The sequence below is a fragment of the Vicia villosa genome, linkage group LG7 (genome assembly GCF_029867415.1).
Source record: "Vicia villosa cultivar HV-30 ecotype Madison, WI linkage group LG7, Vvil1.0, whole genome shotgun sequence".
Taxonomy (NCBI): Eukaryota; Viridiplantae; Streptophyta; class Magnoliopsida; order Fabales; family Fabaceae; genus Vicia; species Vicia villosa.
This window is the reverse complement of record NC_081186.1, coordinates 78,733,834-78,747,618: the sequence shown is the minus strand read 5'-3', so window position 1 is coordinate 78,747,618 and position 13,785 is coordinate 78,733,834. Positions and strand designations below refer to the sequence as shown.

General features: G+C 36.1%; 3 protein-coding genes across 3 annotated transcripts; all 3 read right to left on the bottom strand.

Moving 5' to 3' along the window:
* Window positions 1–329: 329 nt before the first annotated feature.
* On the bottom strand, window positions 330–830 carry LOC131617553 (polcalcin Nic t 1). Its single transcript, XM_058888824.1, has one exon. It carries the CDS (start codon window positions 738–740, stop codon window positions 486–488), a length of 255 nt encoding a protein of 84 aa, XP_058744807.1. The 5' UTR covers window positions 741–830; the 3' UTR covers window positions 330–485.
* Window positions 831–4,309: 3,479 nt separating this feature from the next.
* Window positions 4,310–8,348, bottom strand: LOC131620926 (probable fructokinase-6, chloroplastic). The gene is made up of 7 exons (XM_058892112.1): window positions 8,067–8,348; window positions 7,171–7,385; window positions 5,805–6,017; window positions 5,486–5,683; window positions 5,227–5,364; window positions 4,793–4,909; window positions 4,310–4,613 (listed from the first exon to the last, which is right to left on the bottom strand). The coding sequence occupies exons 1-7, from the start codon at window positions 8,206–8,208 to the stop codon at window positions 4,479–4,481; spliced, it is 1,158 nt and encodes a 385-aa protein (XP_058748095.1). The 5' UTR covers window positions 8,209–8,348; the 3' UTR covers window positions 4,310–4,478.
* A 1,635-nt stretch (window positions 8,349–9,983) lies between these two features.
* On the bottom strand, window positions 9,984–10,477 carry LOC131619433 (secreted RxLR effector protein 161-like). The gene is made up of 2 exons (XM_058890527.1): window positions 10,374–10,477; window positions 9,984–10,314 (listed from the first exon to the last, which is right to left on the bottom strand). Exons 1-2 carry the CDS (start codon window positions 10,475–10,477, stop codon window positions 9,984–9,986), a joined length of 435 nt encoding a protein of 144 aa, XP_058746510.1.
* Between the last annotated feature and the right edge of the window lie 3,308 nt (window positions 10,478–13,785).

The following is a 13,785-nucleotide window of genomic DNA, read 5'->3' as shown; positions in this document are numbered from 1 at the left end:
TCATTGTTGTTGGTGTGACAAAGGTTCTAACAAACTCATAGAGATCAAAATAGAACCTACCAACTATATTACAACTAAATAAAGAAGAAGAATAAGTCTAATATACTATTATGCATGTTCTTGGCTTTTGTTTAAAGCATGTTCTTGGCTTTTGTTTAAAACATGTTCTCATTAAGATTAGATAATCTCTTATAATACACATACATCCATTCAAGATAAAACACATTAACTCGTGAATTTTACAAAGATAATCCTTTGCACTGAATAGCAATATTGTAATTACAATTAAAAAAATTACACTACTATTAAAATATTTCTAATCTGACAAATATCCAAAAGAAAGTATAGCATAATCATGAAATTAAAGAACATACTATTGTCATCATGTATATATAAATAACCATGCATACACACACATACTAGTTTTTTCTTAAATTCTAATGAAATTAACCAACAAAGGTATAGGTTAAACGTATGAAAAAAACTTAAAAAATCTTCGCAACATCTTTGACTAGACCACGGTTTGCTTTCGCAAATTGCGTAAATTCCTCGTAAGAAATAAATCCATCTCCATCAGTATCAATCTCCTCCATCATTCTTTTCACTTCATCTCCGGTGACCGATCCAAGTGCTTTCAACGCTTCTCCGAGCTCTGCAGACGAGATTTGGCCATCGCCATTCGCGTCAAAGCGCTTGAAAATTCGCTCTCTATCAGCTACATCTTGTGGATCTTCAGCCATGGTAATAAACTATGTGTATATGAGAAATAGATAGTTAGTTCTTTTGGTTTTTGGAGTTGCACTGAATTTGGAGATTGGTCAAAGCTTAGGGCTAATGAGTTGGTTTTTAAAGAGATTAGAGATTGGTTTTAATGTGAGGTCATCCTTTAGCATAGGGAGTTATCTTATTTGGAAGAATAAGATTTACAAAAATAGCATAGTTTGCATCTAATTTACTATAGTTGTTTATGGTTGAAAATGTTCTTTTTTTTTAGGAAATGGAATGAAGGCCACCCTTTAGCATCGGGAGTCTTCAAGATTGAATTTAAAGAAAGATGTCAATAACTTTCATAATGTGTAGAATTTAAATTTTAAATTTATATGATTACATTCCATGGGATGTAATGTATTTATGGAAAGACAAAAGGTAAATATGTGCTAAAAATGGAATTTAATATGAACAATATTAATAATTTTTTTATTTACATTTATAAATTTTGATCGAACACTGCCTATTTTTTTTTATTTTTAAAAATCTCTATTAATTATTGTTTAGGGTATTTTAAAAATAGACAAATAATTGCTTTCTCTGGGCCAAGCCTACTGACACTTCTGGTCAGCCCATCATGCCTTTGTCTTTTCTTGACAATGTGAGGGTTTTTGCCGTATTTTCTCTTTGTGTCGGCCATATTCTCCCGGAATGGAAATCAAAAGGTAATGATGGTGTGTTTGAGAATTTGCGCCATTAATGTACCCCATGCTTCAGACGCCTTTTCGTAGGTTCTATCATAATGATATTTTGGAACTAAGATACTCAAGTGTCTTCCTGATACGACTTAGAGAGTTGATAGTGCTTATTGCTTTTAGTAAGTTATCACGTGATTTTTGAAGAGTCAATTTTGCATTTTTCTTGAGTATTTATTTTTGCTTCTTTGTCACATGCATTTTTTACAACGCCTTCCCTTTTTGTAATTGAAGAAATTAGTGTCTATCATGGGTTGACAAATTAAAAGAAGATACTTCCGCCTCCTGGGTTGACCATGTCTCTTCATCGACTATTTCTATCTTTGTTTGAGAGGATAGTATTGACGAAGCCTTTTAGGACTTAGGTCCTTCTTCGAACTAGGGCATATTGATTCTTGATGAAGACAAGAGAATTTTTAGCGAGTATGGTGAATGTGCCATTCCTTTCTATGAGCGTGCCTTCTTGATCCTGGGTTTTCAGTTGCCCTTCAACATCTTTGAAACAAAAGTTTTTAATCACTCAATGGTTGCTCCTTCGTAGTTGTACCCTGAGAGTTGGGTGTATATTAAAGTCTTTCAGTTCTTGTGCGAATATCAAAGGAGAAACCTTCTTTGTCCCTTTTCTTCCATCTCTTTAAAGTACATATTAGTTTTGCGGCCCATTTATAGGGCAATGGTTTGATTAACATGGTGTAGGTTATTCGTAGCTTTGGAAGATTTTCGGAGAACCTGAAGCATTTCGAAAATTGATTCCTCTTCTTTGTTCCTCTCCATATAGAATGTAACACTATGAACTGTAGGGAGCGAGGTGGAATACAGGTGTACCGACCTTTTTCCCAAACAAAAGTCATTTTCTAAGGGAGAATGAATTGTATGTCTACAAGGAATAAAATATGTCTTAGGAGGAACTTTACCTAAAGAGATAACTAGTTGCTTTTTCTAAGGAGTTGGGTTATATCGGGGGTGTCACTCCTTGGATGAGACTTCACAAAAACGCATGTAATGGCTTATTGAAACTCGTTTGCTGACGGATGCTCGCACCAAGGAAGAGAGAAAGGAAATTTTTGGTGAGTTTCAAATATATTTTTCCCCATGTCATCAATTTGGTTATCAGTAATGCTCTTACCTTTAGTAATCACTATTTGAAGACTTGACGAAGAATGAGGAAGCAATATGCCAACTAACATGGGGTCTAACCCACCCCGACTGTTACGGCCCCTTCAAACACTTTGAAGTCGGTCAATGCTCCTTCCCTCACCCTCACGGCCTGCTAGTGGTGTCAGTGTCTTAAATGATGCTCGAGCGGTCGTTACATGCGTCAGGTCCTCCGGATCTTGCACTCTTGGAGAAGTCGGGTCCACGTACTCCAAAAGAGCTCTGGGTGTCTACCTCGAAAGAAAATTGCTTTTATTTTGCTAATCGGATGTGTTTATGGTGTTTTGGCAATTAGCGGTGCTGGTAGTTAGGATGCCTTATTGTCTGAACAATGGCGTAAGGAGAAACAAAATCTCGAGGAGAGTATTCGTATCCTAACGCTCCAGTGAGATACACACATGTAAAAAGTACATAAAACTTATATTTCTCTTACTAGGGTAGTGCCTTTAGTGCCCTCAATCTCCCTCGCTCGTTAGTCGATCAAGTAACCCTCATGGTGAGGGGCGTAGCAAGGAAGGATAAAGCTCTAGCTTCTGTGCATGCTACTTTATTTTCTATACATGCGTCTCTTTCTATCTTGAAAACCTACATCTTTAGAATGCCTCATTGGCTCAGAGTTTAAATGAACTATTCACCGCTAGTATCACGACCGTTTGTCCTTTGAGAACGCCCTATAAAAAGTTGAACATTTTCACTCTCATCTGCAGATTTCCAGGGGAAAGTATGACCAAGTTAGATGCTCAAATATGGGAAGATAGTTATTGTCGTTATAGTGGTTTTTCAACTTTCTTTAAGTGTGTGTGCACTTTGCATTGTGGGGATTTGATTACTTTAGTCGTACGTTTGTGACGTTTGCAACGGCACCCCTGAGTCTTTGTATTGGGGCTTCGATCCCTTTGGTCGTACCCCGAACTCGTCGTTACCTTACACTTTGTGATATAATTATAATTAGTTATACAAGAAATAACATCAAATATAAAGCTAAAACATAATCGGGTGGGTTTGCCACTACTTATTCTCAGTGATTTGTATATTGTCAGGTCATCCACTTCTAGGGGATGGATGTTTAAGCTTCTCGGCTAGCCGATTAAGGAATATACATTGATCTCTAAGGCCTTGCACCCCCTGGTCCTGCTGGAGTGCTTGGTATATCCTCTTGGCTCCTTCGAGGGCAACATTGCAATGACCGATTCACCGTGAAGGTTGTGTAATTTGAGCTTGATTTGGATCGGTAAGGCCACGAAATCTAGGGCGGCTGCGAAAGATTTTTCGAGAATGCAATTGTAGACACTCTTGTAAGGAACCACAAGGAATTGTGAGTTCACAGTCTGGACCCCCCTTCCTTCTCCCACATATGTCATTAATTCGACGTATCCCCATGGACGGATTGTCACGACATTAGACACATGCAATTCCAACACTTCGTATAGCCATTGATTTTCTTTTTAAGGCCCATCTTTTCAAACATTTCTGAATACATTATATCGTAAGAGTTGTCATCTTCGATTAGGGTCTGGGAGACGTCAAAGTAGCCGACCATAGAAATTAATTGTTGCATGATTAGCTGCAATTACTTATTTTACCTTTAAAATTAATTGTTCACTTTAAAGAAGCTATATCAATAGATTGCTAGAAAATTAATTGATCACTCTAATAAACTATACTCTAATAGAAACATATATAACCTAATGTTGGATAAAGAATGACTCTTTATTATCAAGCAATGGACTAGAGTGCTGGACAGAATTTTGCTTGAAAATAGCATTTGCCAAATTATTAGAACACTTGGCTCTTATTTACTGCATTAACTCAATAAGCTCCTAAAACTCACCAAAGAAAAATAAATATTGGGATGTGAAATTACAATACAGGTTCAAGTAGGGCATTCAGAACAGTTTCCTTTGTGGGCAATGCTGGAATCGCGCCTCTCTCAGTCACAGTCAATGCACCACAAGCATTGGCAAATTTGAGAGAATCTCTCAATTGTTCTTCTTTCTGCAAGTTTAAACCACATAATGTTTAGAAAAACATGTACACAGAAGAAAAAAAAATGTATATATTGAATAAAAATAATCAGAAAGATATCACAGAACTAGCTAATCAAAATTTTGAGAATAAAATGCAAAGGAAACTTTTTAAATTGAACTCTTCTTTGAGACACAAACAATGCTCACCTGAAGTAATGAAAGATCTGTAGCTAATTGTGATAATATTCCGGCCACAAATGCGTCACCAGCTCCGGTTGTGTCAACTGCATCCACCTTCATTCCCTTCACTTTACCACTAAACTCCTGCAAAGAAATAGATAGGTCCGATGTTACTGACAGTGGATAGCGGTTCAAAATGGCAAGCTTAAAATCCTTCATACCAATATGGCAGATAGAAAAGGTTTTAAATCATGGTTGTAGATAATACACTATAACTAGAAGCATAATTGTTTTTAGAATTTCAAACTAATAATTTTTCACTACATGTTTTTTTTTTTTTTTGTAGTAAGTAATTAATTTCTTAAACATAGATATGCCAAACAGTGCAGATTGATGAATAACAAAATCAATTACTTTTTCTTGATCGCGGCCAGAAGGAGTGACGTTTTTGGAAGGCATACCTTGGTGTAATATCTGCAACCTTCTGAACCTTCAGTAACAAGAAGTAGCTTGAGGTTTGGATGGAAAAGTTTTCGTACAACGGCATCATCATATGGATTCTCACCATTTGTAAGAAAAGAAATCTCTTCTTCACTTATCTGAAAATATAATTATCAGATTGTTTTGTTTGAGACGGTATTGAGTATTGACATACTCCTGTAATTCTTATTCTAAAAATTGGAGCGGAACAAGAAAATGGAAAATAAAGAATAAAAGAACCTTGATGATATCTGCAGTATCCCATATACTCAGAATTCCTTCTCTAGCGCTGTCTGCAGAAGGCCATAAAGGAAGCCTCAAATTAGGGTCATAAGACAGAAATACACCGGCGTCTTTTGCTGCCTTTGCTGCAGCTATATGAGCCGATTTGCATGGTTTTGTTATAAGACTGATCGAACCATAATGAAAGATTTTGGCCTGCCAGAAATAAATAACAGAACAATTTTACAACCATAATTTATGAATTAGGTATAGAGTTAAAGTGGAAAACGTTGGAAGAACATAGACTCGGCCAAAGTTTTGAAGTTTTAATTTTCACCTTTCTGATTAAGTCCAAGTCTAGTTCATCTTCTTGGAGCAGCATATCAGCACTGGGATTACGATAAAACATGAACTCTCGTTCTCCGTCACTTCTCAGTGTAACAAATGCTAAGGCAGTACGTGCACCAGGGTCAAAACGCATCCCTTGGTTGTTTACATTATTTTCCTTGAGTATATCAGCAAGCATATATCCAAATTCGTCCTCACCAACCTGAGTTTGGAAGAGAATTTTAACTAAGACTTCTGATTTATGAAAACTAAAATCCAAACGACAAAAATTACTTATTGGCACAATCGAAGATTAGCTGTAACCAAATGATTATTTATGATTAAATAACTCAAAATATCAACTAACTTTGGTAAAATGGACACACTCATCAAATCAGCGAGTAACCATGTAAAAAACCAAATATCATAATAATTTAAGACACAGTTTTGGGAGCCTTAAATGACCCAGAACAAAAGGATGAGTTGTGTTATAAAGGCAGTTAAACATTGATAAAGTTGATAAATTTATATGATTATAAATACTCACGATAAGGGATCTCTGCTTGTCATATGATTATTGAATAAATTAAATTTCAACTTCACAGACAAACAAGTATCTTTTATACTTTGCTGATCTCTAGAACAAACTTAGTGCCTGCGAGTTCAATCACGGGTATCTAAGGAGATAATTTTCTAGGTTCACATGCATATTTACATATTACTACAATTTGATAAGAGGGAACTGCCAAAAGTGACAAAAACTATGTTTACATACCAGATTAGTCATTTGTGAGTGGGGTACTCGGCTTTGAAAGGTGATATGTAATTTGGGTTGATTTTCAGGTTTCTTTGTGATATGTTTCTGTGTGTCCTGATCTTAAATTTTGTGTTATTAGATAATAGATTAGTCATTTTGCTAGTACGGGCACCAAGTGGCTGCCTATGTGGTGTTTCCATGCAGACGCTTGGACAATGTTGAGAGTTCTGCATTGAGAGTTTCGAGTTAGCTCTTAACAGACATATCGAGTGATGTTGGAATGCATTAGTTGTGTTTATTTCTACATGGTGATACATTTCATTATTGAGGGGCTATAACGATGAGTTGACGACAAACCTTTCAGTGACTAATCTGACATCCCATATATCTTTCATGGACCAACCAAAATGGGGTTAACATTGGATAATTCTTATATTGTTTTTCACAAATACTATTTTTGAAAACAAATATCATGGCATTAACAAGGCAAGCCCCTTCCTTAGGGAAATCTGTTTACTGGAATATAAGATAAGGGGATGATTTCCTGTCAAGCAAAGTCAATATTGATTGTATACCTAAGTTTTACATTAACAAACCTTGAGAAATATCTACACAATACCTTTCCAATAAAAGCCGATGAACCTCCTAATCGAGCTATGCCTACAGCAACATTAGCAGGAGCTCCCCCTGGAGCCTTTTTAAATGCAGGTGCATCAGCCAAAGAAAGACCGCTAACAGTTGGGACGAAATCAATGAGCATTTCCCCAAAACAAACAACTAGAGGCAATTCCTCTGTTTCAGATCTCCCATCTCCAGGTATTGCCTTTGCCTTTCCTATAACAAACAACAGTTGAGAATTAAAAAAAAGAGGTTCACAATTTGATATCTCCAGAAGTGAAACTAAATAAACAAGCAATAGAGTCCTTTAAATCAAAAACTCAATTTCACATACTATTCTGGTCACTATTATAAGCAAATATTTTCTTTTCACATTTATCGAATAGTTAATGTATCTGATCTATATCTAGACCAGACACATTAATTATTCAATTAACCTAACAATGGAATCTTTGCTTATAATAGTGACGGGAAGGGCGTATCATATAAAGTTGAGTGAAGTGTCGTGGAGCGAAAGCCACTGAGCTTGTCGGCTTTTGAAAGGGGGTGCATTGTCAGAATCCCTCATTGGTTGGTCTTACCTAAAAAAAACAAGGATTATGGCACTAAATAGACTAGTCTTTTAGGTTGGGCTCTCCCTGAAGGCTTATACTAGTCCTAAGTCCTAACACTTTCTAATACCAAATTATCAACATGCTTAAGCTTGGAATTTCAATAAGGCAGAATATCAATTTAACTCACCCAAATGTTTACAGTTTCAGGAAATAATAAACATGAAAGTGATGACTGCAACAACTACAATACCACCTGATTTATCCAAAATTTTATGCTTCCAATCAAAATACAGACTCAGAACAAAAAAATTGATATCAAAAACCCAGAATTGAATTGATTTACCTTTAGCATTCAATCGAACATTAGGAGGGCAAAAAGGGGAAGGAAACAGCGAAGCTTTAACAATGGGGTGACTAAACTTGACTGAACCTAGAGGATTAGAAGCGACACTTGTGAAGCAGAAAGAACCACAGTGAAGAGCCATGGAACAAGAAAAATCACTTCACAGTACACAGGTTCAGAACAGGGTTGAATTTTGAGGGAAATTTTGTTGAGTTGTGTGTTGCTAGTTTCTTTCTCTGCTCCAAAACAAAGCAATATAGGACGGAACCGAGTTTAACTGAAATAGTGAAATGTAACAATGATTTAACTGTAATAAAGTTTGTTAATTTAGATTCACTCGTTCATAAATTAAAAAATGAGTAAGTATAAATTTTAATTTTCTTAATAATTACTAATTTGCGTCTACTTATTTTTAATTGGTTTATATTAAAGTTTCTTAATATTTTTTTTTGTTACAAGAAGGGCCGAAGCCCAAGGGAAAGAAACTACTCAAAAACAAAGCGGGGAATAGGATCCCCGAACAGATCAAGATCTAACAGCGCCTGAATAAAGGAAGGGCACTCAGAGAAATTACAGTAGGAATCATGAATGTTGATGCCATATTTGGCTAGAGAGTCAGCACATCTATTAGCCTCCCTGTAGATATGCCGGAATTTCACTTCTGACCCCTGCCCATGAAACTTTCTGATTCGAGCAATTAAATTGCTACTTGTATTATTAATCATACCTCCACTTGAGATATCATTAATAGCCTGTTGAGAATCAATCTCAATAATGATATTATGGAAGCCCATTCTAGAGGCAAGATGAAGTCCTTCATAAGCACCCCACAGCTCAGCCACATACGCACTACAAAGACCAAGGTGTTTTGAAAAACCTCCAAGCCACTCACCTGCATCTCCTCTAATAATACCTCCACAACCAGCTTTACCTGAAGAATCTTGTGCTCCATCAACATTAATCTTAACCCATCCTGATGGAGGCGGTTCCCATTTAATATCCTGCTTTACTCTACGATGATGTCCAAGAATTTGAGATGTCGCCTTAGCTTCACGATAATCAGTAACACACTTGTGAATATATGTATTCATACAGCCAGGTCTTTGGTAATTGTCGTCATGATACTCAAGATTATGCCACCTCCAAAGCCAATAGCAAGTAGTTGCCCAGATCACATTTCAATCTTTGTTTTTCTAATTTTTTTAAAAATAACATTAAAAAATACCGTACATCTGAGGTAAGAATAAATGTAGTACATATTATTTACCCATTTTAAAATTAAATGTAGTATGTTTTGCATATTATTTACGGAAAATGTTATACCAATCTAAATTAAATGTTGTATACGTGAGAAGAGAAAAAAAATTAACAAACTCTTCGTATGTCACGTAAGTAAATTATATCTCGTAAGCAAAACTAACTATGCTAATAAATTCAGAATAATGTTTTGAACATTCAACTTCTCAACTACGCTGAGAGAGGTTCTGAAGCATGTAGCTTCTAACTAAACAATCTCTACCCCCTTTTGACTAATGCACAACAACCTCGGAAGTTTTTACTTCTGACTAACAACAGCTTTTGAATATGAATTACTTCTAACACCATCACTTAATTCATATTCAGCTAACTAAAGTCTACAATACCAATTCCATCCTATAAATAAATAAAGTGTCCAGTCTTGACAGCTTTAGTCAGCACATTTGCAAGTTGCTTCCGAGTGTTACAGTGAACAACTTTTAGTACTCCATTCTAAACTTGATTCCTCAGAAAACGATATTTCATGTCAATGTGCTTGCTTCTTCCATGCAGCACTAAATTCTTGGTAAGACTTATAGTTGATTTGTTGTCAATCGTCAACCTCATAGGCTTATTCACCTTAATAGGTTGATCTTGCAATAAGTTCATAAATCAAACAACTTAACACGCAGACAAAGCACCTGCAATGTACTCGGCTTTACAAGTTGACAACGCAATCACAGGTTGCTTCTTGGAGCACCAAGAAATATGACTTCTTAGATACTTGAAGAAATATTCAGAAGTACTTCTTCTGTCAACTCTGTCTCCACACCAATCAGAGTCTGAATAGCATATCAGCTCTAAGTCAGATTTAACACCAGAAGGGATTAAAACTCCATACCTTTGAGTCCCCCTAATATACCCCAGTATCTTGACAACAGCTTGATAACGTGACCACTTTAACTTGTTCATAAACTTACTCACCATTCCAACTGCATAGCAAATATCAAGCCTGTTGTTACAAAGATATCTCAATGAGCTAATGAAATGTTTAAAAGTTCTAGCATCTACATCATCACCTCAACATCATAATCCAGCTTGTGATTCGTCTCAGAAGGTGTGATCGCAGTCTTGCAATTTGTTAGATCAAATGACATCATCATTTCACATGCCATTTAATGAGATTAGCATTACATTGGACGTGTTTCTTGGCTGCTTCACTTGCCCGTCAGGGGCTTCTTCTAGACCCTCGAGATGTCACTAAATAAGTTGTTATTGCTCTTGTTGTTTAGTACTTGGGAGTGTCATTTAGTGAGGCAACTCCCCATGTTCGTTCTTGCAGGGGTTCTTATTATAAGCCGGAGTGGATGCATGAGTTATTCACACATCATTGATTTTCTTCTAGATGTGACCGTGTGACCAGAGTGTGTATGATGGTGTTGGTGGATTCCATAATTTTTGCCGACAAGAATTTTACTCTTGTTGAGGCACGATATATGTTAATATTTATAGACTTAGATGGATGTGGAAGATATAGTTGGGGTAGCAGCTACGTTGGTCACCCTTTATAGATATCTCGAAGACTTCCATTTCACTTGCAAGCAGCTCGACGGATATGCTACTCGACTACATATATTTATTCTAATTTAGTTTGTTTTTTATTAAATTTTTATAATACTATTAATTTTGTAACAATGTTAGATTCATGAATATTTTAAGGCATTCACCATGGCTATGATGGCGAAGCAGGAGTGACATATAATGATGAAACCGAATACTTTGGTAGCTAGAGTTTTTAAAGAAAATTATTTTCCTCAGACTTCTTTCTCTAAAGCTAATCTTGGAAATAATTCGAGTTATGTCTGGAAAAGCTTGTGGAAAGCTAGGGATGTTTTGACATTAAGGTGTAGATGGAGGTTTGATAATGGGAGTAAGATTCATGTAATGTCTAAACTATGGTTGAGGAATGAAGGAAAGGGTTGGGTGGGAGCACCACAAGGCCATGATGTGTATAAATTAAAGGTTAACAATATTTTGCTTACTAATGTTAAAAAATGGGATGCCTAAAAAATTAAGCAAATATTTTCTTACGATGTAGTTAAGGAAATTACGAAGGTTCCCTTTTTGGAGGATGTTAGTGAGGATTGCATGGTTTAGAAAGAGGAGCAAAACTGTGTTGATGGAGTTAAAACAGGATATAAGTTGTGGATGCATGTTCAAAGCAATCAAAGAGGTCGAAGTGTAGAAGGCAATTGGTGTACTTTGTGGAAGATAAGAGCTCCACAAAAAATTAAAGCACTTACTTTGGCGGATATGTCGTGGCTATCTTCCTACTCGAGGTCGACTTTGGCAATACTATGTTACGTGTCCTACTATATGTCAATTATGTGAAGGAGGTGTGAAGATGAGTGGCATGTGTTCTTTGGATGTAAAATAACATTATAGTGCTGGAATGTGGTGGGCTTTAGTGATATTATCACACCACGACTACAAATGCTTAATGAAGTGAGGACTATGATTCAAGACATTTGTAGTAAAGAGGATATAATGGTTGCAGATTGAATGGCTGATATGTTATGGGTGCTTTGGAATAATAAGAATAAGGCTTAATTGTAATTTTGGTCCTCCTGTTATCATTTTTTTGAGTTTTGGTCCCCCTATTTTAGAATCTGGAATTTTAGTCCCTATATTTTAGTTTTTTGAGGATTTTGGTCCCCCTGCAAATTCGAAGACAATTTTAAATGAAATGACGCTTATATTGACGATGTGTCAGTGCCAATTCAGCAGTGAAATGTTCAAAAAAACTAATTTTATTTAAGATTTATGTTGAACATGTCGTCAATGTGAGTTTCATTTCATTAAAAATTGCCTTTGGATTTGCAAGGGGACCAAAATCCTCAAAAAACTAAAATAAAGGGACTAAAATTCAGGATTTTAAAATAGGGGGACCAAAACTAAAAAAAATGATAATAGGGGGACCAAAATTGCAATTAAGCCTAAGAATAATTGGATTTGGAATAATGAGAAGAATGATGCGAGTCAGCTGGGTATGCAAGCATTTCATAATTGGAAGGACTAGTTTATAGCTAAAAACTATCAACTTAATAGTGACAATTGAAGGATAGAAAAACACTTAGAAAGGGGGGGTTTGAATAAGTGTAGCTTTAAAAACTTGACAGATAAAAATAAATTGCACAGTTATTTTTATCCTGGTTCGTTGTTAACTAAACTACTCCAGTCCACCCCCGCAGAGATGATTTACCTCAACTGAGGATTTAATCCACTAATCGCACGGATTACAATGGTTTTCCACTTAGTCAGCAACTAAGTCTTCCAGAGTCTTCTGATCACACACTGATCACTCCAGGAACAACTGCTTAGATAACCTCTAAGACTTTTCTAGAGTCTACTGATCCACACGATCACTCTAGTTACAACTGCTTAGTTCACTCCTAAGACTTTCCTAGAGTATTCTGATCCACACGATCACTCTAGTTCCTTACAACTTAATGTAATCAATTCTAAGAGTTTACAAATGCTTCTTAAAAGCGATAATCACAAACTGTGATATTTCTCTTAACGTTTAAGCTTAATCTCACTAATATATTACAACAGCAATGTAGTGAGCTTTGATGAAGATGAAGATTCTGAGCTTTGATTTGAACAGAGTTTAAGCAAGTTGATTTGAGTTGTTTTGGTGCAAAATTGTTAACCTTGCTTCTCATCAGAACTTCATATTTATAGGCGTTGGAGAAGATGACCGTTGAGTGCATTTAATGCTTTGCGTGTTCCGTACAGCATCGCATTTAATGTTATACGCTTTTGTCAACTACCTCGAGCCTTGTTCACGCTGTGTCTACTGACGTAGCCTAGAATAGCTTTTAACGTTCCTTTTGTCAGTCAGCGTAGCTTGCCACTTGTACTTTCTTCTGATCTGATGTTTGTGAATACAACGTTTGAATATCATCAGAGTCAAACAGCTTGGTGCATAGCATCTTCTGATCTTCTGACCTTGAAGTGCTTCTGAGCGTGATACCATCAGAACTTCAGTGCTTCTGTTCTCTTGTTCTTCTGATGCTTCCATAGACCCATGTTCTGATTCTGCTTCGACCATCTTCTGATGTCTTGCCAGACCATGTTCTGATGTTGCATGCTGAACCCTTTGAGACAAAGCTTCTGAGCGCTGAATTATGCGTACTCTTTATATATTTCCTGAAAAGGAAATTGCATTGGATTAGAGTACCATATTATCTTAAGCAAAATTCATATTATTGTTATCATCAAAACTAAGATAATTGATCAGAACAAATCTTGTTCTAACAATCTCCCCCTTTTTGATGATGACAAAAACATATATAAATGATATGAATTTGCGATCAGAAAGAATAGACGGCAAAAGACAAATTACACAGCTATAGCATAAGCATATGAATATGTCTCCCCCTGAGATTAACAATCTCCCCCTGAGATAAATAATCTCCCC